The sequence below is a fragment of the Nerophis ophidion genome, linkage group LG09, assembly GCF_033978795.1.
Source record: "Nerophis ophidion isolate RoL-2023_Sa linkage group LG09, RoL_Noph_v1.0, whole genome shotgun sequence".
Classification (NCBI taxonomy): domain Eukaryota; kingdom Metazoa; phylum Chordata; class Actinopteri; order Syngnathiformes; family Syngnathidae; genus Nerophis; species Nerophis ophidion.
Window position 1 is genome coordinate 2998273 of NC_084619.1, and position 26599 is coordinate 3024871.

Consider the following 26599-nt stretch of genomic DNA (forward strand, 5'->3'; position numbering starts at 1 on the left):
CAATTTCCCTAGTTTGTAAGAAGTGGAAGGAGAAGTCCAGTACCCCCGGTTTTTAGCTTTTTAGAAATGCGTCCTCCAAAACAATCTAGTTAAGTATCTCTGTTTCACAGTTTACAGCAAATCTGTCCATATCACATTTGACATTTATACAAATGATACTGTAAATAGTTTTTTTCTAAATTAAAGATTAGATACTTCTCTTTCAAGGCGGCAAGGAAGAAGTAAATCCATGCTTCCCATGCTGGGACCGCATGTCACATTTGACCATTAGCGATTGGATAAAATGTGCAGCGTTAAATATTCTTCGGGACAGTCAAGTGCGCCCCGCTTATGGAGAGTGATGTTGTGTGAGTCCACCGAGGGCTGCAATTTACGGTCTCCCTTCCTTGTAATCAATCGGCCTTTTAATGGAAAGTATAAACGTGTGTCAGCTGATCAATAAAAGGGAGGGAACAAAGGGTAAGTGACATACGTGTGCGGCGGGCGGGGGAGGTTGATAGCGATTGGTCAACGTGGCAACAAAATTGGGAATGTCAGCACGCGCAGGAAAGGAGCCGCTGCGTTGACTTAAGTGTACAGTACCGATAGTGCAAGACCATTAGCTATTAAAAGGAACATTACGTACAAACCAGGGTTGTCCAAACTGCGGCCTGAGGGCCGACGCCTTCATATTGGCCCGCGAGACGTCATGAAATTAACGAGGGATCTCACCCACAGGGAGATTGCATTCATTTTAAAAGTCTGATGATTTTGATTGATATTTTGTCACCATCCAGTTAACATGAGTTTTTCTGGTCAATGACCTTTAATTATGTGTTGATTGGAACCATGCGAGGCAATTACTTAAATTACCCAATGCATACAACTTGTCCTCGTCATGGGGGAGAAATAAATCCAACCAACACAAAATGTTAACAGACATCATCAGTGAACTTTGTGCATATTGTAAAAAAAAAAAAAAAAAAAAAAAAGTAAGTTCACCATGAAAAAAAAACACCCCATTTAAATCCATTTCAAAGCATGATGGGAAAATTGCAAAACATTCTCCATACTTATCCATGTTTGGTGCATTTTAGCTGTGTGATATTTCTGATTGATCACAAAACCTGAAAGAGGTCGTCACTGAAGTAAACAAGGTAGGAGTCGAACACTTACATACTCATAATACAATTAAATATCATATTTGAGTGTCCACAAACGGCAACAGGTACACCTTTCAATATCTTCATTCAGCAAACATTTAATGTTAGAGATTGTTTCTTCCTGTCTGTACAATAGCATGTGTTAAAAACTATCATTACAACAGGAGATTGTAGAATATCAGCACTAATTATGTGCATTCAAGTTAATATTAACAGTATATATATATTTATATATCATATTAATGAATAAATTTTGTCTATATGTATAATGTTGTACTGTTATTCTAATCTAACCATTTGATTACTGTTATTTCCAACAATAATACAAAACACCTCAAAATCTCAAAGGAATGTCTTATGTGATTTTTATAATTTATTTTGTTACGAAATTAATCAATGCATAATATTTGTAAAACAATGATTATTACTCAGACTATAATTGTACAGTCAGAATCTATAATTAATAATCTAATCATCCTTAGTGATTGGTACCTTCCTCAAATACATTATGACCCATTAATTGTTGTACTGCCTAGTTCAGTGGTTCTCAACCTTTTTTCAGTGATGTACCCCATGTGAACATTTTTTTAGTTTCTGATTTATTAAATTGTATAACAGTGCAAAATATTGCTCATTTATAGTGGTATTTCTTGAACTATTTGGGAAAAAAGTATAAAAATAACTAAAAACTTGTTGAAAAATAAACAAGTGATTCAATTATAAATAAATATTTCTCCACATAGAAGTAATCATCAACTTAAAGTGTCCTCTTTGGGGATTGTAATAGAGATCCATCTGGATTCATCAACTTCATTCTAAACATTTCTTCACAAAAAAAGAAATCTTTTAACATCGATATTTATTGAACATGTCCACAAAAAATCTAGCTGTCAACACTGAATATTGCATTGTTGCATCTCTTTTCACAGTTTATGAACTTACATTCACATTTTGTTGAAGTATTATTCAATAAATATATTTATAAAGGATTTTTGAATTGTTGCTATTTTTAGAATATTAAAAAAAAACTCTCATGGCAAACCTTCAAGTACCCCCAGGGGTACATACCCCCATTTGAGAAACACTGGCCAAATTAACAGGTGTGGGTTTACAATAGCCAATTTGTGTTTTTGTTCCTAACTCTATAATGCACTTATATAGTTATATGTTACTTTTTTCCTGACATCCCTCTTTGCGGACATGTTTGTGTACATTCCAAACTGGTACCTTTGAGCCGTGTGTCTCCACCGAAAGCCCCACAGCCCCAGTTGCCAGTGGCTACGGCAGGAAGGTGCTTTCTGTTAGCGATGTTTCGGAAAAATCCACAGTATGCCTATAGAAAAAATATAGATCGGTAAAATGTTAATGTGCAAAAAAAAAAGCACAATTAATCAATGATGGTTGCACTTTAAGCACAATTCATAGGAGACCCTATTCTAAATGTTTTTCTATGCCAGGGTTCGGCAACCCGCGGCTCGATAGCCTCATGCAGCTCTTGGATCACTCTGATGTGGCTCAGGTGGATACTTGCTGACCCCCCCCCTTTTTTCCGGGAGATTTTCCAGGTTTCAGTGCCTCTCCCAGAACTCTCCCCAGGATAACATTCTCAGATTTTCACCCGGACAACAATATTGAGGGCGTGCGTGATGGCAAAGCCGTAAACGTCCTCTCGACTATGTCGTGGCGTCCGCTTTAATACTATGTATCTTGAGTGCCGGACGACCTCCTCTAGTGTGCGGGTGCCGACTCAACGCGCAAGAGACTGCAAGGCATACTTGTTCAACAGCCATACAGGTTACACTGAGGGTTGTGATATAAACAACTTTAACACTCTTACTAATATGCGCCACACTGTGAACCCACACCGAACAAGAATGACAAACACATTTCGGGAGAGCATTCGCACTATAACACAACAGAACTAATACCCAGAATCCCATGCATCCCTAACTATTCCGGGCTACGTTATACACCTGCCAAAGATTGCACTTAAAAAAAGATAATAATAGATGTGTAAATAATTGATTTAAAATGGAATGGCGAGAGGTCAGCCCGGTGGAAGAGGGGTTAGCGCGTCTGCCTCACAATACAAAGGTCCTGAGTAGTCCTGGGTTGAATCCCGGGCTCGGGATCTTTCTGTGTGGAGTTTGCATGTTCTCCCCGTGACTGCGTGGGTTCCCTCCGGGTACTCCGGCTTCCTCCCACCTCCAAAGACATGCACCTGGGGATAGGTTGATTGGCAACACTAAATGGTCCCTAGTGTGTGAATGTTGTCTGTCTATCTGTGTTGGCCCTGCAATGAGGTAGCGACTTGTCCAGGGTTTACCCGGCCTTCCGTCCCAATGCAGCTGAGATAGGCACCAGCGCACCCCGAGACCCCAAAGGGAATAAACGGTAGAAAATGGATGGATGGATGGATTGAATGGCGAGGTGCCCAAAGATTCCCACTGGGCCAGAATCGGTGCAACTGCTTAGCTTTTTCCACTTAGGTGTAATATTTAGCCTAAAGATGTACAACCTTAGCTAATGACTGTGATGTGCCTTTAAGTGGTTATTTGACTCACCCTGATTGCTCCAAGTAGCCTTGAGCTAAATTCAATGGTAGCACAGATCACCCAGCCTTTAATTAAACACCCTCACTGGTGCCTACTGACAGTATGTCAGAGGTCACCACAGTGAGCTTTTAGTACCGTATTCTTCGGACTATAAGTCGCAGTTTTTTCATAGTTTAGCCGGTTGTGCGACTTACACTCACGAGCGACTAATGTGTGAAATTATTAACACATTACCGTAAAATATCAAATAATGTTATTTAACTCATTCACATAAGAGACTAAATAGACTTATAAGATTTCATCTGATTTAGCGATTAGGAGTGACAGATTGTTTGGTAAACTTATAGAATTTTCTATATGTTATAGTTATTTCAATGACTCTTACCATAATATGTTAGGTTAACATAGCAGGCACCTTCTCAGTTGCTTATTTATGCCTCATATAACATACACTTATTCAGTCTGTTGTTCACTATTCTTTATTTATTTTAAATTGCCTTTCAAATGTCTATTCTCGGTGTTGGGTTTTATCTAATACATTTCCCCCAAAAATGCGACTTATACTCCAGTGCGACTTATACTCCAGTGCGACTTATACTCCGAAAAATACGGTATGTGAATTTGTAGAGAGCAGAAACAAAACCTCTGTCTGACCTTGTTGAGCTCTCTGTTCATCTTTTCTGGGAGAAACTGTTCCAAGAAGTTTTTGTATTTAACAGCATCAATGGCCACGATCTCTGTGCATCGTCTCTGCCAGTCATCCCTTTAAATCAACAATAAGTTATTCTCACTGGCGGCCACACAATCTTGATGCTTGAAATCTACCTGGGAGTCTCATCAGTGTAGCTCCCGTCCCATTTGTAGGTCTCAGCGTAGCCTGAGTACTTACTGTACTGTTCAGCCCCTGCAGAAAAACACAGACAGAGAAGGGCTTTAGCATAGTAACCACAAATGAATGCTGAACAACTTAAAAATTGAGTCCGAATGCAGCTTTGCGACAAAATCTGACAAAATCCCATTTAAAGGCCTACTGAAATAAGATTTTCTTATTCAAACGGGCATAGCAGGTCCATTCTATGTGTCATACTTGATCATTTCGCAATATTGCCATATACTTGCTGAAAGGATTTAGTAGAGAACATCCAAGTTCGCAACTTTTGGTGCTAACAGAAAAGCCCTGCCTTTACCGGAAGTAGCAGACGATGACATCACCGGTGTGATGGCTCCTGACATATTCACATTGTTTTTAATGGGAGCCTCCAACAAAAAGAGCTATTCGGACCGAGAAAACGACAATTTCCCCATTAATTTGAGCGAGGATGAAAGATTTGTGTTTGAGGATATTGATAGCGACGGACTAGAAAAAATTAATAAATAAAATTAAATAAAAAAAGTTTTTAAAAAAAACGCGATTGCATTGGGACGGATTCAGATGTATTTAGACAATTTACTAGGATAATTCTGGGAAATCCCTTATCTTTCTATTGTGTTGATAGCGTTTTAGTGAGTTTAACAGTACCTGATAGTCGGAAGGGTGTGTCTTGAGGCCAGTGTCTCACGGAAGTCGACGGCAGCTTTATGGACGGCGCAAGCTCAGCTGATCTCCGGTAAAAAGCGACTTTTTACCACAACTTTCTCACCGAAACCTGCAGGTTGGCATCCGGTCGGGATCCATGTTCGCTTGACCGCTCTTATCCATAGTAAAGTTTCACCTCCGGGAATTTTAAACAAGGAATCACCGTGTGTTTGTGTGGCTAAAGGCTATAGCTTCCCAACTCCATCTTTCTACTTTGACTTCTCCAATATTAATTGAACAAATTGCAAAAGATTCAGCAACACAGATCTCCAAAATACTGTGTAATTATGCGGTTAAAGCAGGCGACTTTTAGCTGTGTGTGTGTGCAGCGCTCATATTTCCTAACAGTCCGTGATGCAACGTTTTCAAGAAGAAACTCCCGGTAAATTTAAAATTGCAATTTAGTAAACTAAAAAAGTCCGTATTGGCATGTGTTGCATTGTTAATATTTCATCATTGATATATAAACTATCAGACTGCGTGGTCGCTAGTAGTGGCTTTCAGCAGGCCTTTAAGTCATATTTAGGAGAATACACCAAACGTACCATCCTGAGCTAAAACTCTCAAGACATGGCAGTAGACAACACAAAAGTATTATAGTACATAATCAGCAAGCAGAGCACAGTGGGGCACAAATGCATATCAGCGCCTTTATTTCTTAAATCAAATCTCGTGCTCTCTGTACTCCGCATTCGAGTACACAGTACCAGCTTGGATTGGATTGTCGTCAATAAAAATCCTGTGATTAAATTAAGTAATCTGCTTTGGGGGTTCAAATAAAAAGCTTCCAGGCGTAATCGGAAGAAATGGATCAAACACAAGAAGGCCTAATACAGAGTCAGAGTCAAGACCCCAAGAATTTAGTCATTCGTGTTGACTTGACTGTGGATTAATCGTGTCTTCAGGCAGAATGGAGCGCACTACTTGGCTGCAATGGCAAAAGCACTGTTGATTCAGTCTCCAATACTTTTCAATATTTGTTCATGTAAGCTATCTCATACTCCTGAACGCAAAAAGGTGAACATTTGTCAAAACGTGCACACTTGGTGCTCTTGTCCTATTAATTTCCTATCAATCCAATCCACTTTATTTATATAGCACATTTAAACAACAATAACGTTTCCAAAGTGCTGCACAGCCATGTTAAAAACAATATTAAAAAAATATATATATATATATATTATGCTCCACCAATGACTGAATAAAAACAAAAAATGAATAAATATAAAAAAAACAATATAAAAACAAATATGAATAAAACAATTTTAAAGGATAAAATCAATTAAAACAGTAAACTAAAAATCAAAGTGTATAAAACACAGACGACAACAGAGAACAGAGACCACACAACTCACGTAGTGTTAAAAGCCAAATAATAAAAGTGGGTCTTAAGACGAGACTTAAAAGAGTCCACTGTGGAAGCAGTTTGAACATGGAGGGCCAGAGTGTTCCAGAGCTTAGGGCCGACCACAGAGAAGGCCCTGTCTCCCCTGGTCTTAAGTCTGGTCTTGGGCACCACGAGCTGGAACTGGCTCTCGGACCTCAGAGCGCGCGCAGGAATGTAAATTTGGATGAGGTCCGAGATATATTGAGGTGCCAGTCCATGTAAAGATTTAAAAACAAACAGCAATGTTTTAAAATCAATTCTAAAATGAACAGGGAGGCAGTGCAAACTCTGAAGAATTGGGGTTATATGCTGGCCTTTCCTGGCCCCTGTTAAAAGTCCTGCTGCCGCATTCTGGACTAACTGCAACCGGGAGAGAGCTTTTTGGCTAATGCCAGCATAAAGTGCATTGCAGTAGTCCAGGCCACATGAAATAAAAGCATGCACCACTTGTTCAAAAAGGTTAAAAGATAAAAACGGTTTAACCTTTACTAAAAGACGAAGGTGATAAAAACACGATTTTAAAACGCCATTGACTTGTCTAGTTTAAAATGGCTGTCTATAGTGTATAGTATCAAATGTACCAAAAGGTAGCACTCCAGAAGTCATGAAAATGTACTCAAATGTATCGCACACTTCATACAAAACACCTTTTCTAACTTTAAAAATATTTACCCGAATCTCTTTGAAAATTCGGTACACACTTTTAGTTGATCAACAAGCACATGTCTGAATAATTTGAGTGAAATAACTTGAAAAACTTGGTCGCCAACCAATAAAGTCTTTGCAAGGGCATGAGTGGAACTCCTCGCCAGTCATTGATCATTTGTCTATTCAAAGATATCTGTATTACTTGTACAGTACAGGCCAAAACTTTGGACACCTTCTCATTTCAATGCATTTTCTTTATTTTCATGAGTATTTACATTGTAGATTGTCACTGAGGGCATCAAAACTATGACACCTGTGAAGTGAAAACCATTTCAGGTGACTACCTCTTGAAGCTCATCGAGAGAATACCAAGAGTGTGCAAAGCAGCAATCAGAGCAAAAGTTGGCTATTTTGAAGAAAATAGAATATAAAGCATGTTTTCAGTTATTTCATAGTTCATTCATAGTTTTGATGCCTTCAGTGACAATCTACAATGTAAATAGTCATGAAAATAAAGAAAACGCATTGAATGAGAAAGTGTGTCCAAACTTTTGGCCTGTACACCCTCTAAAAACATCCAGAAACCACCCAAACAATACTCCATTTACATGTAGTGACTTGCAAATTAACCAAATATGAGTGATACTTGTATTATAAGCTCTAACGCTGACCGCGTATTTTAGCATTGACAGCAGTGAGCAAATTTACCTTACGCTGCTACTGTCGACATAATTCAGGCATCTGCCACCTGGTAGTAGACTAAAGCGGCCGGTCGACTTTGGCATCCCTCGAGACGCCAAAAAAAGACGTTACTTGTGGCAACTTCTTTTAACCTTATGTGAGGATTGTGATTGAATCTTCATCTAAACGGAATTATGTAAGGGTCCAGTCGGTCGGCATCCCAACGAGTGGAAGTATTACAGTAGCTGTTTGTTTTATTATGGTTTATTATGTTTAGTTTGTATGTTTAGCACCTATCAATGCTGCTGATGCTAGTGTTACAAAGCTACATTCATTTTGCACTTGTATTTGTGTTGGGGTTAAAATATATAAAGTTCTGGATCATAACTTTTCCCAAGCTAATTGTGGGCTTTCACAAAGTCGGCTTTTTTAGCATTGTTGTTGATGGGGAAGGGATCTCTGGTTGCTAACGCTACGTCACCGATCACGTGACTGGCTTCCTCATTAACCCTCAAAATGGCTCGTGAATCTTTGAGAGATTGATGTATTTCTATCATGTCTATTTATTCGCAAACTTTGAAAGCCTTTTAGCGTCATAAATCATATATATATACATATATATATATATATATATATATATATATATATATACACAAACCCTGTTTCCATATGTGTTGGGAATTTGATAGATTGATTGATACTTTTATTCGTAGATTGAACAGTACAGTACATATTCCGTACAATTGACCACTAAATGGTAACACCCCAATAAGTTTTTCAACTTGCTTAAGTCGTGGTCCACGTTAATCAATTCATGGTAATTGTGCCCAAGGGAAATTGTGTTAGATGTAAATATAAATGGAATACAATGATTTGCAAATCCTTTTCAACCCATATTCAACTGAATGCACTACAAAGACAACATATTTGATGTTCAAACTCATCAACTTCCTATTTTGTTAGCAAATAATAATTAACTTAGAATTTCATGGCTGCAACACGTGCCAAAGTAGTTGGGAAAGGGCATGTTCACCACTGTGTTACATCACATTTTCTTTTAACAACACTCAAACGTTTGGGAACTGAGGAAACTAATTGTTGAAGCTTTGAAAGTGGAATTATTTACCATTCTTGCTTGATGTACAGCTTAAGTTGTTCAACAGCCTGAGGTCTTGTTGTCGTATTTTACGCTTCATAATGCGTCACACATTTTCCATGGGAGACATGTCTGGACTGCAGGCAGGCTAGGAAAGTACCTGCACTCTTTTACTAGGAAGCCACGCTGTTGTAACACGTGGCTTGGCATTGTTTTGCTGAAATAAGCATGATAATGTTGTTTGGATGACAACATACTGTATGTTGCTCCAAAAACTGTATGGACCATTAAGCATTAATGGTGCCTTCACAGATGTGTAAGTTACCCATGCCTTGGGCACTAATACACCCCCATACCATCACAGATGCTGGCTTTTGAACTTTGCGCCTATAACAATCCGGATGGTTATTTTCCTCTTTGTTCCGGAGGACACCACGTCCACAGTTTCCAAATATAATTTGAAATGTGGACTCATCAGACCACAGAACACTTTTCCACTTTGCATCAGTCCATCTTAGATGAGCTCGGGCCCAGAGAAGCCGGGGGCGTTCCTTGATGTTGTTGATAAATGGCTTTCGCTTTGCATAGCAGAGTTTTAACTTGCACTTACAGATGTAGCGACCAACTTTAGTTACTGGCAGTGGTTTTCTAAAGTGTTCCTGAGCCCATGTGCTGATATCCTTTACACACTGATGTCTGTTTTAAATGCAGTACCGCCTGAGGGATCAAAGGTCCGCAATATCGACGCTTACGTGCAGTGATTTCTCCAGATTCTCTGCACCTTTTTATGATTTTACGGACCGTAGATGGTAAAATCCCTAAATTCTTTGCAATAGCTCGTTGAGAAATGTTGTAATAAAACTGTTCGACAATTTGCTTACAAATTGGTGACCCTCGCCCCATCCTTGTTTGTGAATTACTTAGAATTTCATGGAAGCTGCTTTTATACCCAATCATGGCACCCACCTGTTCCCGTTAGCCTGTACACCTGTGGAATGTTCCAAATAAGTGTTTAAAGAGCATTCCTCAACTTTATCCGTATTTATTGCCACCTTTGCCAACTTCTTTGTCACGTGTTGCTGGCATCAAATTCTAAAGTTAATGATTATTTGCAACAAAAAAAATGTTTAAGTTTTAACATCAAATATGTTGTCTTGGCACGTGTTACAACAGCGTGCCTTCGTAGTAAAAGAGTGCGGGTACTTTCCTGGCCCGCCTGCAGTCCAGACCTGTCTCCCATGGAAAATGTGTGGCGCGTTATGAAGCGTAAAATACTACAGCGGAGACCCCGGACTGTTGAAGGACTGAAGCTCTACATAAAACAAGAAAAGGAAAGAATTCCACTTTCAAAGCTTCAACAATTAGTTTTCTCAGTTCCCAAACGTTTATTGAGTGTTGTTGAAAGAAAATGTGATGTAACACAGTGGTGAACATGCCCTTTCCCAACTACTTTGGCACATATTGCAGCCATGAAATTCTAAGTTAATTATTATTTGCAAAAAAAAATAAAGCTTACGAGTTTGAACATCAAATATGTTGTCTTTGTAATGCATTCAGTTGAATATGGGTTGAAAATGATTTGCAAATCATTGTATTCCGTTTATATTATTATTATATTATTGTGTATATATATGATATATGTATATGTATATATATATATATATGTATATATATATGTATATATAAGTGTACAAATGTATATGTTTGATTTAAATGTTAAACTGTGTATATGAGACGTGTGCTACATATATGTTGCTTATATATTGTTTAAAAAAAAAAAAGTAATATAAGTGAAGCATGTTTTAGATTTTATATATTTTGAACCTTGTTCTTGTTGTGATGGGGTAGGTTTATATAAGCGTTGCATCAACCTACACCCTTTCGGCTCAATCATTGCTCAAATGAGTGTTTTTTTGTTTTGTTTGTTTTTTTCTCTTTTCCTGTTGTTGTTCTTTGTTTTATGTGAAGATTGCCGAAATAAAATACATTGATTGATTGATTGATTGATATTTACATCTAACACAATTTCCCAACTCATATGGAAACGGGGTTTGTATATATGACAATAGCTTCAATATTGAGGCGAACTAGTTTTTCACTTTGCTGGTACTTTAATATAACATGACTCTCGCCAGATCCTCGTATTGGGGCAACTAGTTTTTCACTTTACTGGTACTTATCTGACTCCTCACCCGGACTAAAAGACTCTGTAATTGCCTGTGACCGGGCTTGCTGTAGTGTAGGTAGTCGTGACTCAAACAAAAATCTATGTTCCTAGACAGGATGATGACGCCTTCCTGGTTAGGGTGAAAGCCGTCTCTCATCAACAAGCCCGACAAAAAGTGAGTTGTCGACAGCCTGACATCAAATACAACCAGACTCTCGCCAGATCCTTTTAGTTCGCTGAGCTTGTGTGGAGCTCAGTGAACTACAAGGGTCTGGCGAGAGTCAGCTTAACTTTAATAGGATAAACTTACAATTATAAAACGGTAAAGCTGCATTTTAAAACCCTAAGTTACTTAAAACCCAGCTTTATCCAACTTAATTTCACTGATTATATTTTCAGGCCCATGACATTAAAGTCGGGTGCAAACGAGAAGTCTGTGAAACAGCAATGATTCTAGAATTGGGTAAATGAAAATTGTGTATCTATTAAACATTTTTAGTCATTAAGACACCCTAAAATGTCCACTCAGACAAAAGGAACATTCATTTGCACGACACAAGAGCCTCCTACCCTCCCTATTCCTCCATTTCTCAACAGGCTGCTGTTCTCCTCCATCACCTTGATGTCATTTGTACAGGAAACCACCCCTCGTCCGTACAACATCCACTGCCTTAAAGGTTCCCATCAGCAGATTACATCGTGGCCTTCTACCTTCCCATCTATCTGACAACATCCACGGGAGAAGTATCGACGTCACGTTTGAGACGAACGGAAAGACCCATGTTAAGATGAATGCACTGAGCACGAAATCAGAAGTGAACAAACGTCTGGATTGAAAACATGAGAAGAAACGCTGCACACGTGCATAGGTTTTAATGAATCTATGGCGTAACTGGTCCATTCCATTAGTGGAGCAATGACCTTAGTTGGGTTATAAATTCCTTTCTGTCCAAATGTAATAAAGTTAAGTGGAGAGGAGGAGGAGGGACGGAGGAGGAGAGGCAGGACGGTCGAAAGCTTGAAGGAGGACGGTGACTAACAACTGAAGGTGACTCGGAAGAGATGAATGTACCCCGCAGAAGACGTCATGGCGCCAATGTGTCGCTCGCTGTCGCGCTTGATAAGACAAAAGTCCTTTTTTACATTGATGGAACAGAATGAAGCCGTTTTTGTTCCTTTGGTGGAGGATCCGTGTCTGCCTGCTCTACTCACGCACAGTTCTGTGGAAATCAGCACAGAGTTTTTTATCCTGGGGGATTTCTATAAATAAACCAGTCTATTACCTAGTTTCTATTCTGTAGAAATTAGTGTACCAGTGTGCTAATGTAAGAAAGGAGGAGACATGGAACTAGAGGGCCCCCAGGTTTGATTCCCCTTAATCGTTGGGTTGGGGGTGTGAATAAAAAGAGCCCTTCATATTTGAGGTTTGCCTCTGAAACGAAGGGTGTGTACTTGCTGTGTTCACTACTACGATGGGAGAGGAAAATATAGGAGAGCGGTATAGCTCGGTTGGTAGAGTGGCCGTGCCAGCAACTTGGGGGTTGCAGGTTCGATTCCCACTTCCGCCATCCTAGTCACTGCCGTTGTGTCCTTGGGCAAGACACTTTACCCACCCTGCTCCCAGTGCCACCCACACTGCTTTAAAAGTAACTTAGATATTGGGTATCACTATGTAAAGCGCTTTGAGTCACTAGAGAAAAGCGCTATATAAATATAATTCACTTCACTTCAAATATATCCAGTACAGATCAAGCGATTATCGGCCAGGCCGATCATACCTTATACAAAACCCAAAGCCAGTGAAGTGGGCACGTTGTGTAAATCGTAAATAAAAACAGAATACAATCATATGCAAATACTTTTAAATTGACATTCAATTGAATAGACTGCAAGATATTCAATGTTCGTACTGTGAAACTTTGTTTTTTTGGCAAATAATTATTAACTTATAATTTTATGTCAGCAACATACATTGGGGCAAAAAAGTATTTAGTCAGTCACTCATTCCAAGTTCTCCCACTTCAAATGATGACAGAGGTCTGTCATTTTCATCATAGGTACACTTCAACTGTGAGAGACAGAATGTGGAAAAAAAATCCAGGAATTCACATTGTAGGAATTTTAAAGAATTGATTTGTATAAATTATGGTGGAAAATAAGTATTTGGTCACTTAAAACAGAGAAGACCTGTAACTTCTTCTTTAAGAAGCTCTTCTGTCCTCCACTCGTTACCTTTATTAATGGAACCTGTTTGAACTCGTTATCTGTATAAAAGACACCTGTCCACAGCATCAAACAGTCAGACTCCAAACTCCACTATGGCCAAGACCAAAGAGCTGCCGAAGGACACCAGGAAAAGAATTGTGGGAGAGTGGCCGTGCGCAACCCGAGGGTCCCTGGTTCAATCCCCACCTAGCACCAACCTCGTCACGTCCGTTGTGTCCTGAGCAAGACACTTCACCCTTGCTCCTGATGGGTGCTGGTTAGCGCCTTGCATGGCAGCTCCCTCCATCAGTGTGTGAATGTGTGTGTGAATGTGGAAGTAGTGTCAAAGCGCTTTGAGTACCTTGAAGGTAGAAAAGCGCTATACAAGTACAACCCATTCATCATTCATTTATTTAATAATTGTAGACCTGCACCAGACTGGGAAGAGTGAATCTACAATAGGCAAGCTGCTTGGTGTGAAAAAATCAACTGTGGGAGCAATTATCAGAAAATTGAAGACATACAAGACCACTAATAATCTCCCTCGATATGCCATTGCTATTTTTAAATGATTAGTATTATTTGAAACTGGATTTTGCATGTCACTATAAAGTTATATAAGCCTCGCTTGTTCAATATTCAATGCAAAACTTGTTTGGGTCCCTAATAAAAGGTTCATTTGTTCAACGTTGGCCCGCGGCTTTGTTCAGATTAAAATTTTGGCCCACTCTGTATTTGAGTTTGACACCCCTGGGTTAGAGGGAGTTCACCATGAATGCTGCTTAAGTGATTGGTTTCCTAGAGTCGGCAACCGGGCGCGACGAGTCTGCATCCAGACCTCAAACATTGGCGCATGCCACTGTTTGATTTTACGTGAATCGATACCTGGTAAAATTCGGTCGGTGCCTATAAAAGTACCTAGTTCGGTACACATCTCTACCAGCAAGTCACTGCACGTCACACAAGCCACAGCCAGCCTGTGCGACATGCAGCCACAAACATTCAAACCAGAGACATTTATCCAAAAAAATATAGAGAAGCTGCTCATGTTGTTTTCTAAGTCTTTCAGTTGGTTCTATCTCCTCACTGAATAAATTGGGACCTCAAGCATTACCTGTAATACACATTCAAAGACTGCTGTTAACACCGATCTTTCCAGTCCGTCACTCAAATGTGTTCATGTGCAACATACATATGTAACATAAACAGCGATTTACTAGTTCCTATTGTTACACAACAGAGAAGGAGCTCGTAGGAATCACCTACCAAGGTGTGCTCCCCAGCACAATATTATTACATACAACTACTGTAGTTGTTTGTATTACATGCTTCCCGGTAAGGTTTATTCAGGTGTACTGGAGAGGAGGCTACGCCGGATAGTCGAACCTCGGATTCAGGGGGAATAGTGTGGTTTTCGTCCTGGTCGTGGAACTGTGGACCAGCTCTATACTCTTGACAGGGTTCTTGAAGGTGCATGGGAGTTTGCCCAACCAGTCTACATGTGCTTTGTGGACTTGGAGAAGGCATTGGACCGTGTCCCTCGGGAAGTCCTGTGGGGAGTGCTCAGAGAGTATGGGGTATCGGACTGTCTGATTGTGGCGGTCCGCTCCCTGTATGATCAGTGTCAGAGCTTGGTCCGCGTTGCCGGCAGTAAGTCGGACACGTTTCTAGTGAGGGTTGGACTACGCCAAGGCTGTCCTTTGTCACCCATTCTGTTCATAACTTTTATGGACAGAATTTCTAGGCGCAGTCAAGGCGTTGAGGGGTTCCGGTTTGGTGACCGCAGGATTAGGTCTCTGCTTTTTGCCGATGATGTGGTCCTGATGGCTTCATCTGACCGGGATCTTCAGCTCTCACTGGATCGGTTCGCAGCCGAGTGTGAAGCGACCGGAATGAGAATCAGCACCTCAAAGTCCGAGTCCATGGTTCTCGCCCGGAAAAGGGTGGAATGCCATCTCCGAATTGGGGAGGAGACCCTGCCCCAAGTGGAGGAGTTCAAGTACCTAGGAGTCTTGTTCACGAGTGAGGGAAGAGTGGATCGTGAGATCGACAGGCGGATCGGTGCGGCGTCTTCAGTAATGCGGACGTTGTATCGATCCGTTGTGGTGAAGAAGGAGCTGAGCCGGAAGGCAAAGCTCTCAATTTACCGGTCGATCTACGTTCCCATCCTCACCTATGGTCATGAGCTTTGGGTCATGACCGAAAGGATAAGATCACGGGTACAAACGGCCGAAATGAGTTTCATGGTCTCTCCCTTAGAGATAGGGTGAGAAGTTCTGCCATCCGGGAGGAACTCAAAGTAAAGCCGCTGCTCCTCCACATGGAGAGGAGCCAGATGAGGTGGCTCGGGCATCTGGTCAGGATGCCACCCGAACGCCTCCCTAGGGAGGTGTTTAGGGCACGTCCAACCAGTAGGAGGCCACGGCGAAGACCCAGGACACATTGGGAAGACTATGTCTCCCGGCTGGCCCGGGAACACCTCGGGATCCCCCGGGAAGAGCTAGACGAAGTGGCTTGGGAGAGGGAAGTCTGGGTTTCCCTGCTTAGGCTGCTGCCCCCGCGACCCGACCTCGGATAAGCGGAAGAAGATGGATGGATGGATATTGTAAAGTTTATAAAAAAATATTTTGTAACTAAAAGTTTGGTTTTCAGGATTCAGAATATTTCAGATTGTGGTGTTTTGGGAGGGCCAAGCACAAAATAAATTGATTTAAATTCCTTTCAATGGGCCATGCTGATTCGAATACGAGTGTTTTAAGTAACAATTTCCGTCGTGGAGCGCAATGAGGTCTAAGTTGAGCTGTACTGTACCGTATTTCCTCATATAGAACATAAGAGCAGTACTTTTACTCAACGCTGGTTGGTGTTGAGATGATGTACAGTAAAGTCCAGTTTTACAGATCCCAAGTCTTCTGTGTATTTCGGAAGTGAAAGGTAAATACTGCCAGGGAAAGAAGGAGGCATCTACTGTATGGCATTAAATATAAACAATAAATGGGGCTATACTTATTCCTAAATGTAATACACATACTTAAAATTACATTACAGGCTGAAGTAGTAAAATTAGACACGCCAAACCTGGGAATATGACTTCGTACCTGTAATGATGAGGCATTCATTGTGCTCTAGCGCTTCGGTGAAGAGACGAGAGACGATGAGTTCCGGGTTGATGATGAACCTGATCTCCTCTTGGACCAGACCATGTCCTGTGACTCCGCCACCTACAAATCTGTTTGCAAAGTCCACCTTGTGAGGGAAAAGGACACATTATTACTAGAACACATACTTGGATCCTTTTCATGCGGTTGTGAGATATGACGAGTGTGACTTCCAGTTATGCAGATAAATGACTCAGTTAGCATCTCCTACTGCCTGCCACCCACGGTGGTCATTTAATACAGATAAAGTCCTGCATGGGGATGATTGAATAAGGAAGCAAAACCATGCATTTGTAATCTATTTTAAAAAAGCCCACAGAAGACTAAATGGTGACTACTAAACTGATGTAACTCTTCATCTTTGCGTGATGCTACTACTACTTTCCCAGAGGACAGTGCATATGATAATCATGCTGCTATTCAAACAGGTCTGTCAGAGGAAGGGGTCCTGCTCACTGGCCCACAGCCGCGTCAATCCAAGTGACAGCGGGAGTGTCTGTCTGCACATTTTTTTTCAACCAGTTTGCCTCACCTCGTCCACCCCCAGCCTTACCGTCACTCACATTTTAGTCATACTCCCCTCGACAGACTGACAGCTCTGACTTGGCCCTACTGCAGCTCAACACACAGTCGTAGCTGAGGAGGACTCCTACTGGGTCAGCCTGGGTCTCCCCAGTAAAATGCCTCACCCTAATCCTCTTTTTTTCCCCTCAATGTGCACATAAAGGGTTCTCTCTATCCCCTCATGCATCTCTGAGCTACTCATGTGTGTACTTCAGCTGTCAGGCAAAAAAATGTAAAATACCATGCCCAGGCTGGGAGGAAAATGCTGAAACACAGTCGTGCACAAATATTCTTCTGTATTTTTCTTTTTTAAAAGTAGTGGTAGAGTTACTGATACTCGTATATTTAAATGTTGACAGCTGAATCAATTACACAGTGCATGTTTTTCTTTTTTACCTGAAGCATCCCATAACCATCGTCCTCAATGGTGCCTTTACAAGTGATATGTAAGCGTGTCAGCTGAGTCTGGCAGCTTGAAAAAAATAAGAAACAATTTTGTCAAATCCTTTCTATATGAAACATTAGCATTGCAAGCATATTCTTAAAAAAAAATTAAAATACAGTTTACACATTCGCTTCTATTGTATTTTACTGATGCCGTAAATATGTTTTTTCAAAACATGAATTATTACTGTGAGTGAATAATAAAAAGTAAATAAATAAATATATATATACACATTTATGTGTGTAAATGGATTAAATCTATTAGCAAAAAAGAGTCATACTTTTCCCAGGTTGGCAGATTGTTCACTGATTGTCTTGTGAAGGTCACGAGACCCTTTGGCCCTTAAAATAAATGAACAAATAAATAAGTGTATTTACATTTCTTATACTGCAAGTTGAAGACATTCAAGCAAAATGACAAAATGATGCTGCGAGGCTTACTGGATTGTGTAATTCTCCTGAAGTAGCACATGAGTGTTTTCAACTTTTCTATTTTCCTTGATGAGGAGCCTTCAAATAACCTACAAAAGAAAACAGAAGTAATTGCAATAGAATAAATGCTATTACAAAATAAACATATTCTCCAGTAAAACACATGACATGGATGAACATAAAGTGGTTGACCATTTCTGTACAATTCAGTTATTTTTGGTCACTCATGTACCATAATAAACAAAAACTAATTTGTCTCAATCACGGTGCTGCATCGTTTCCTCTCATTTCCTTCTCAAGCAGAGGAAAACAGCCGCTAAAGAGATGCCTTCTTTCCTCTCCAACATATCCATCACTTAACGGAGGACAAACCTCGACAGTTTTGCCAAAAAAGCAATCAGCAGATTGCTTGCTGCTTTGCCTGTCCAAGACGAAGCCTCACTCTAGCCAATAAGCAAAGTGACGGACACTCCCTCAATTACAGGAAGGGGGTGGATGCGGCTGGGTAATAACGATTCACAGCAAGCGTCCAGTTTTAGACACTGCTTGTCTCATCTTCATGGTAACCCTGTCGGGTTTTATGCCGTAGGCAGAAATACTAATAGTGAATGTGGGCCCAAGAATCTGCAACCAAGCGACGGCAAGGCTCTGCAAAAGAAATCGATGCTTATGTTATTACGCGGGCCTCTTCACTTAGCCTGCCACGAACATCTGATGTGGAGGAAGATACCTGTCTTGCACAAATGACTGGGATAGGAGGAAAGAGGTTCAGATAGCGAGCTGAAGGACTCGGTCACTGGAATGTATCAAAATGGTCATGCAAATGGTCTACAAGACTGAAAAATACAGTAGAACCTCAAAAGTACAGGGGGAAAAAATTGGTTTATCCAGAGAAAATCATAGAAATGTGTCTGTTCCAGGGTCAAACTGTCAGTGTTGCAAAACCTTGAAGATATTATCTTTATCTGTCATTTAAATGGGACCTGGGATGCTTCAAATCTACTTAACACACTTCTTTGTGGTCTTGAACAGTGGTTCACAACCTTTTTTCAGTGAAAATGTTTTTAATTCAAGTACCCCCTAATCAGAGCAAAGCATTGTTGGTTGAAAAAAAAGAGATAAAGAAGTAAAATACAGCACTATGTCATCAGTTTCTGATTTATTAAATTGTACAACAGTTCAAAATATTAATTTATTTGTAGTGGTCTTTCTTCAACTATTTGGAAAAATAGATATAAAAATAATTAAAAACTTGTTGGAAAATAAACAAGTAAATCAATTATAAATAAAGATTTCTACACATAGAAGTAATCATCAACTTAAAGTGCCCTCTTTGGGGATTGTAATATAGATACATCTGGATTCATGAACTTAATTATAAACATTTATTCACAAAAAAAGAAATCTTTAACATCAATATTTATGGAACATGTCCACAGAAAATCTAGCTGTCAACACTTAATATTGCATTATTGCATTTATTTTTCTCAGTTTATGAACTTACATTCATATTTTGTTGAAGTATTATTCAATAAGTATATTTATAAAGGATCTTTGAATTGTTGCTATTTTTAGAATATTTTTAAAAAATCTCACATACCGCTTGGCATACCTTCAAGTATCCACCCCAGGGGTACATGTACCCCCATTTGAGAACCACTGGTCTAGAAAACACACACAGTCGTGTTTAAAAGTTGACATACACTTGTAAAGAACATGGCTGTCTTGAGTTTACAATAATTTCTACAACTCTTATTTATTTTGATAGTGATTGGAGCACATACTTGTTTGTCAAAAAAACATTCATGAAGTTTTTTATGAATTTATTATGGGTCTACTGAAAATGTGACCAAATATGCTGAGTCAAAAGTATACATACAGCAATGGCTGTATGTATGGCAAGTTTCACTGCAATGAGGCGCTTTTTGTAGTCATCCACCAGCTTCGGACAAGCTTCTGGTTGAATTTTTGACCACTCCTCTTGACAGAATTGGTGCAGTTCAGCTAAATTTGTTGGTTTTCTCACATGGACTTGTTTCTCCAGCATTGTCCACACATTTAAGTCAGGACTTTGGGGAGGCCATTCTAGAATTGTAGCCTGATTTAGTCATTCCTTTAACACTTTTGACATGTATTTGGGATCATTGTCCTGTTGGAACACCCAACTGTGCCCAAGAACCAACCACCAGGCTGATAATTGTAGGTTGTCCTGAAGAATTTGGAGGTAATCTTCCTTTTTCATTGTCTCATTTACTCTCTGTAAAGCACCAGTTCCATTGGCAGCAAAACAGGCCCAGAGTATAATACCACCACTACCATGCCTGACGATAGGATGGTGTTCCAAACATATTTCTGGATAATGTGGCCAAACAGCTTAATTTTTGATTCCTCTGACCACAAAACCTTCCTTTTATCTTTGTCCATGTGATCAGCAGCACACTTTAGATGAGCCTTAAGGCGTCACTTATGGAGCAAGGGCTTCCTTCTTGGAGGGTGGCCTCTCAGTCCATGGCGATGCAAAACATGCCTGACTGTGGACATCGACACCTGTGTTCCAGCAGCTTCCACTTCATTGCAGACCTGCTTTTTGGTGGTTTTCGGTTGACTGTTGATCACCCTGACCAATTTTCTCTCAGCAGCAGGTGAAAGCTTGCGTTTTCTTCCTGATCGTGGCAGTGACAAAACTGTGTCATGCACTTTGACTTTGCAGTTGCTCTTGGGACCTTATAAACTGCTTTGAAATGGTTCCAAGTGACTTTCCTGACTTGTTCAAGTCAATGATTTGTTTTTTCAGATCTGTGCTGAGTTTCTTTAACTTTCCCATTGTCGCGTTTGTAACAGAGTCTAATGACTGCATCACATGAGCCCTGTTTAAATGGGCTCAGAGAAGTCAACAAGTGTCGTCAATCATAATCACTCACATGAAGTTAAGAGGCCATGCCATGAAGCTAATTTGATTTGATTTGTAACTTTTCAACATCGCCAAAATTGATAATGTATGTTGCTGTATGTATAGCTTTGACCCAGCATTTTCAGTAGACCCATAATAATAATAAACTCAGAAAAGAACCAAACTTCATGAATGTTTTTTCTGACAAACAAGTATGTGCTCTAATAACTCTATCACAAAAAAATAGAGTTATAGAAATTATTGGAAACTCAAGACTGCAATATATATATATATATATATATATATATATATATATATATATACACATACATATATACATACATACACACACACATTTATATAGATTTTTTCTTTTTTAATCCAGTCACGGTGGAACATAAACTTTACTAACAGTATATCAATTTGCCGGTTACAATAAAAAAAGTTGCATTCAAAAGCATTGTGAATGCAACTGTATGTCACACATTGGTGTTATTGTGCGCATGCTACACTTATATGAAATAATACTTTATCCTACGATTCCTACCTTCACTTGTGGTTCCTCAAACCAAATTGTAATGTCGCCGTCTTTTTCATCCAAGTTTAGCGGCTATTTCAACTTTGTACTTAGTGGTCTATGTTTACAAAACAGTTTTAGACAAATAAACACGTAAGTATTTATTTAATCGTCAGAGCAGGCGGGAGGGCAGCAGCAAACAAGGCTGCAGCTGCCAACAGTTTCGGGTCAGCAGCAAATATATGAACCTTGTGATGTGGCACTTTGGCATTGTTTAACACGAGTATCCAACACTGTAACAAAACGTACAAGTCAGAAACAGGTCCCTTTTAAGTGTAAGGCTAAAGAGGAAGTTAACATTCAGACATAATAACAACTAAGGAATCTCAATGTCATAACTTTTTACTTGAGTGTAAAGAGAAAGTTAAAAAGTTAAAGTTAAAGTACCAATGATTGTCACACAAACACTAGATGTAGCGAAATTATTCTCTGCATTTGACCCATCACCCTTGATCACCCCCTGGGAGGTGAGGGGAGCAGTGGGCAGCAGCGGTGCCACGCCCGGGAATCATTTTTGGTGATTTGAAGTTGACCACAATGGAGAAAACACTAAAACACTCTGCCTTAACATTGATAACTGAAAACTTGTATGGCGGTAATATTTAGTTTGCTTATTTCATCTAACCTCTGGTTTATAAATCTTATTTTTCTTCTTAACCAGCCTTTGCTGAAGCTTCTTCTTTGGAAATGAGAGCTGCAAAAAGCCACAAAAACAAAGAAATAGCTAAACATGTCTAAAGTCTGGGTCATGTGTGATGGACGTTTCAATTTTTTTTGTATTTAAAGACTCATTTTCCATGAAATGTTGTAACAGTTTTGTATGTTCCGCTGTATCAGAGATGACCATGTTCTGCAGAGTGTAAACACCATCATATGATGACGAATATGTCCGAGTGTATCAGCGAGAAGACCGGAAGTTATTAATCATGTCGCAAACGAGGAGGAGGCTCCTCAAAGAAATGAAAGCAAATTGAGTTGAGATGGAACCTGGACTATGTCCATCAGGTAGGGAGGTGACTGTAAACACAATGAGAGAGACAGTATGTAAAATATGATTACAACATGGCTACCAACCACCTCCTTACCAAATGATGCACTAATGAACCACCCATGCTTGTGTATAACACTGATGTCATTGCATTAAAAATGTAATACACATAAATACTAAAGCTTCTGTATAAGACTCTCCTTACAGTTAAAACAACATATCTTATGAGAAACCCTTAATCTAAAGTAATTACTTATTACATTATCCTTCCCAGATGCTCCCAACAACCTCCCACACTAGTACTGAGGTTCAAAGAGATCGGCCCACTGTCTCATCCAAAAGACATGAAACGTGCAGCACATGATAGATGAAACAGTAAGCCATATTTTCAAAAATAGAACATGCAGAACAGACCACTAAATAAGGACTAAAGATATCAGTGATACAGCTTAACATTGGTCAACATTTGGGACCAAATTAATAAGAGAAGGAAGAACAGCATATATATCGATGAGGTTTTTTAAGGCAGTAGTGCCCCCTAATGGAAATCAGAGTCCATTCATTCTTGTTCCGTCACTTTGTATCCAAACAGTTTGTTGTTAGTACAGACATCTATTTCTAGCATGTAAATAATATGCCACTAAAGGTTGGGTAAAGTACCAGTTAAAGGTTTTCCGTTCATCTTCTTTGTGTCTAACATTATGGAATTCAGCAGGTATCTAAGAGCGTGTGCTGATAAATCTAACTGATCGCCTCTCCTTTACCTGTAAAAGTTGATCTCGGGGTAGTTGCAGTACTCGGACTTGCGGGAGTTGCGTCTGGGGAATGTGCAGAAGAAGGCGTTGGCCAGAAGACAGGCAATTTGCTCCTGAGACATGGTTAGGGAATGGTTCATCCCTGACTTCAGCAGAGGGATTGGCTGGGAAGAGACGTGGGGAGTCTATGAGGATTACGATAACATAGGACAACATAGCAGAGATACACACGTTGAAGGCTAATGGGAGTTGATCATTATTACAGGAGCAGTCTTAACAGAAAACACAAGAAGAGATCCATTTAGTACACGGGTGAAGTAATTAAAGTCCTTGTTTTTTTGCGTTCTCCCACAGTAACTCAGTCAGACACAGGGCCTCATTTATCTTCACTGATTAGAGCTAAAGAGCCTCCCAAGGCTGCCCAGTTAGCGGATCAATACGAGCTCTAATAACAACTGGGACGGATATCTGGCTGGAGGCTGACCGCTGCAATACGAAGAAGAGCGAGGCGAACAGTGGAAATGATGACTTTTCTACCTGGTATTCCTTTTTTACATGTTCCAACTATGTTTTGTCTCCAAGGACACATGATATTACATTTAAAAAGATATGAAAACATGCATCAACTTCACTTAATGTAAACATGAAACAGACCCACTTCTCTTTGTCCAAATGAAGCAGTTCTGGGGCTACATTAAATCTGCACTATACAACAGTTGTTGAATGTTAGAATAGCATTATTTAATCACTTATGTCATCAGTATGTATCTTAACCAAAACAACAAAATAGGAACAATTCAATTGAAATAATGTCATAATAAATAACAATGATATAATTCACAATGTATCAAACAAATAGAAGTTTTGAAGTTGATGTGATTAAGGGCAGCATCAGCACCAATATATGTAGTCTGTATTCAAACAAAAACTAAATAAAATGTATTTAAAATATGAATGAAATAAAAACAATCTTACCATAAAAATGCATACAAAACACATACATGCCAAATAAATTATGGATGTATTTAAAAAAAATATATATAAAAATCAAAATATAATAAAAACATATGTTTTAAAATAAACTACATATTGAATTGACTTTTTTTTTTATAAAGTTAATCTGCATAAATGTGGCAGCATGAAATCCTAGGTACACTAACTTTTGAAAAACAAAAACAAAAGGACAATTATTTTCCAATTTTCTTGGAACTTTTCTCACAGAAGTGTTTCAACAATATTAATATTAATAACAATATTGCTCTAGATAATATAAAGGATGTTATGTATTCATCTGCATTTGTGACTTAGTGAGTTAATTATTTAGTTGGTAACATACCTAAAAATGTTATAAATGGATTTTGAATCAACTTTCAGGAAATTTCAGAAGGGATAAGGAATAAGTGAATAGATATTGGAGATGATCCAGATAATTTCTATTTTACAATACATTTTTTTATGAAGCTGAACTTCTCTGTGCTCGTGAATGCTTGGGTCACCCGCCTCCACCCACAGAGACAAAGAGAGTCTGTTTATTTATTTTTGCTATAGAACAAAGCTCCCAGTTGCTGGCATCAATTCAAAGAGTGAACGTTCTTGCAAACTTTTTTGGGACAATGAAAACCAACACACACAGACATTGCAATTTAATTTATCTTTCAATTCGCTTGAGTTTGTCTGTCTGTCTTTGTTAGTAAATTAGCAAAAGGGTTGTCAATTTTTTGGGGGGGATTTTCCGATTAATCGCAATTTTTATTTGTAAGGATTCTTAATCGATTAAGAAAAAATAAAAAACCATATTGTTGATGTAGATTCCCATATTGGGACCTAAGTTATTTATACTCTAACTAAATGATATTTGTTCAGTATCTAATAAATTGAAATTTATTATGTTTGCAGATGATACAAATGTATATTGTTCAGGAGAAGACTTGAAGGAAGTGTTGAGGATAATGGAGGTTGAGTTAATTCAACTAAAAAAATGGTTTGATATTAATAAGTTATCATTAAATGATAAGAAAACTAAATTTATGGTGTTTAGTGGTGCAAGGACAAATTGTGAAGCAAAATTAAAGTTAAATCATGTGGAAATTGATAGAGTATATGAAACTAAATTCTTGGGAATAATAATTGATCATAAACTGTGTTGGAAACCGCATATTGAATATATAAAAGGAAAAATATCCAAATCTATTGCTATTCTTTATAAAGTAAGACACATGCTGAATAAGACATGCCTGCATATGTTGTATTATTCTTTTACTTTTCCATATTTAACGTATTGTGTTGAAATTTGGGGAAATGTTTATAAAACAAACAGACCCAATCATAAAACTTCAAAAAAGGGTCATTAGAATAATACACAAAGCGTGCTACTATGAACATACCAATCCTTTATTTATGAGTTCAAATGTGTTAAAATTTTCCGACATTGTGTTTTTAAAAACAATGGAAATGATGTTTGGAGTAAAAAACAACAGCCTTCCAGCTTGTATTCTCAGGCTATTTCATTTAAGAGGAGAAAACTATCATTTACGGGGGATATCGATTTTTGAAATGGGTAAAGCGAGAACAAATATAAAATACAAATGTATTACAGTTTTAGGAGTTAAATGGTGGAAGAAGCTCAGTGATGAGCTGAAGACATGCACTTCTTTGGTAAGGTTTAAGAAAACATTGAAAGGTGAAATAATTGAAAATTATAAAATATAGTTTCAATTACTTTCATCCCATTGATTTTTGATTTATTTATTTTTTTATGTTGATGTTCCAGGCAATCTAATCTTCTGTGAAGGTACAGGATAGGCAAATATAAGCTTTGGCTTCAGCCTATTCCTTTTTTGGTCATTCTTTTTCTTTTCTTTTATGTGTAAATGTGCATTATTGTATACATATAACATGTACTGTAAAACTGATCACACACAATGCTTGATTGATTTGATTTGATTGATTATATGACCGAAATAAACTTATTTCATTCATTCATTCATTCATATTTAAAAAATAAGTGTTGGATACTTCTCTTGTTGCCTTACTTGTATTTATTTGACTTGATTAAATGTTTGGCCAACATTTAATTAAACAAAACCAGTTTTCTTTTAAGTATCATTGAAATTGATCGGAGCTGTTTATCTATTTTATGGAGGAATGTAGTTAAGCATAAAACTGTCAACCAATGCTATTAAAAAAAAGTGTAGAATTTGAATTGAGAATCGATTCTGAATCTGACAAGATACCCCCAAGAATCGAGTCAAATCGTGCCCAAAGATTCACAGCCCGAGTGATCAACATAGCTCAAAAAGTCATGAGAGAATTTTGATAACACTTTTTAAATGAA

At 38.8% G+C, this 26599-nt stretch overlaps 1 protein-coding gene across 3 annotated transcripts in view; it reads right to left on the minus strand.

Annotated features, from left to right (window-relative positions):
- The window catches only part of parga (poly (ADP-ribose) glycohydrolase a), a 64191-nt gene that overhangs the window by 14270 nt on the left and 23322 nt on the right, over positions 1–26599 (minus strand). For all 3 annotated transcript variants that reach the window (XM_061910057.1, XM_061910059.1, XM_061910058.1), the window contains 8 exons: positions 23275–23429; positions 18065–18144; positions 17905–17965; positions 17576–17651; positions 16556–16703; positions 4523–4601; positions 4352–4460; positions 2370–2475 (listed from right to left, as the gene is read on the minus strand). In XM_061910057.1, the coding sequence (XP_061766041.1) occupies positions 2370–2475; positions 4352–4460; positions 4523–4601; positions 16556–16703; positions 17576–17651; positions 17905–17965; positions 18065–18144; positions 23275–23429 (814 nt within the window). The remainder of the gene's footprint in view (positions 1–2369; positions 2476–4351; positions 4461–4522; positions 4602–16555; positions 16704–17575; positions 17652–17904; positions 17966–18064; positions 18145–23274; positions 23430–26599) is intronic.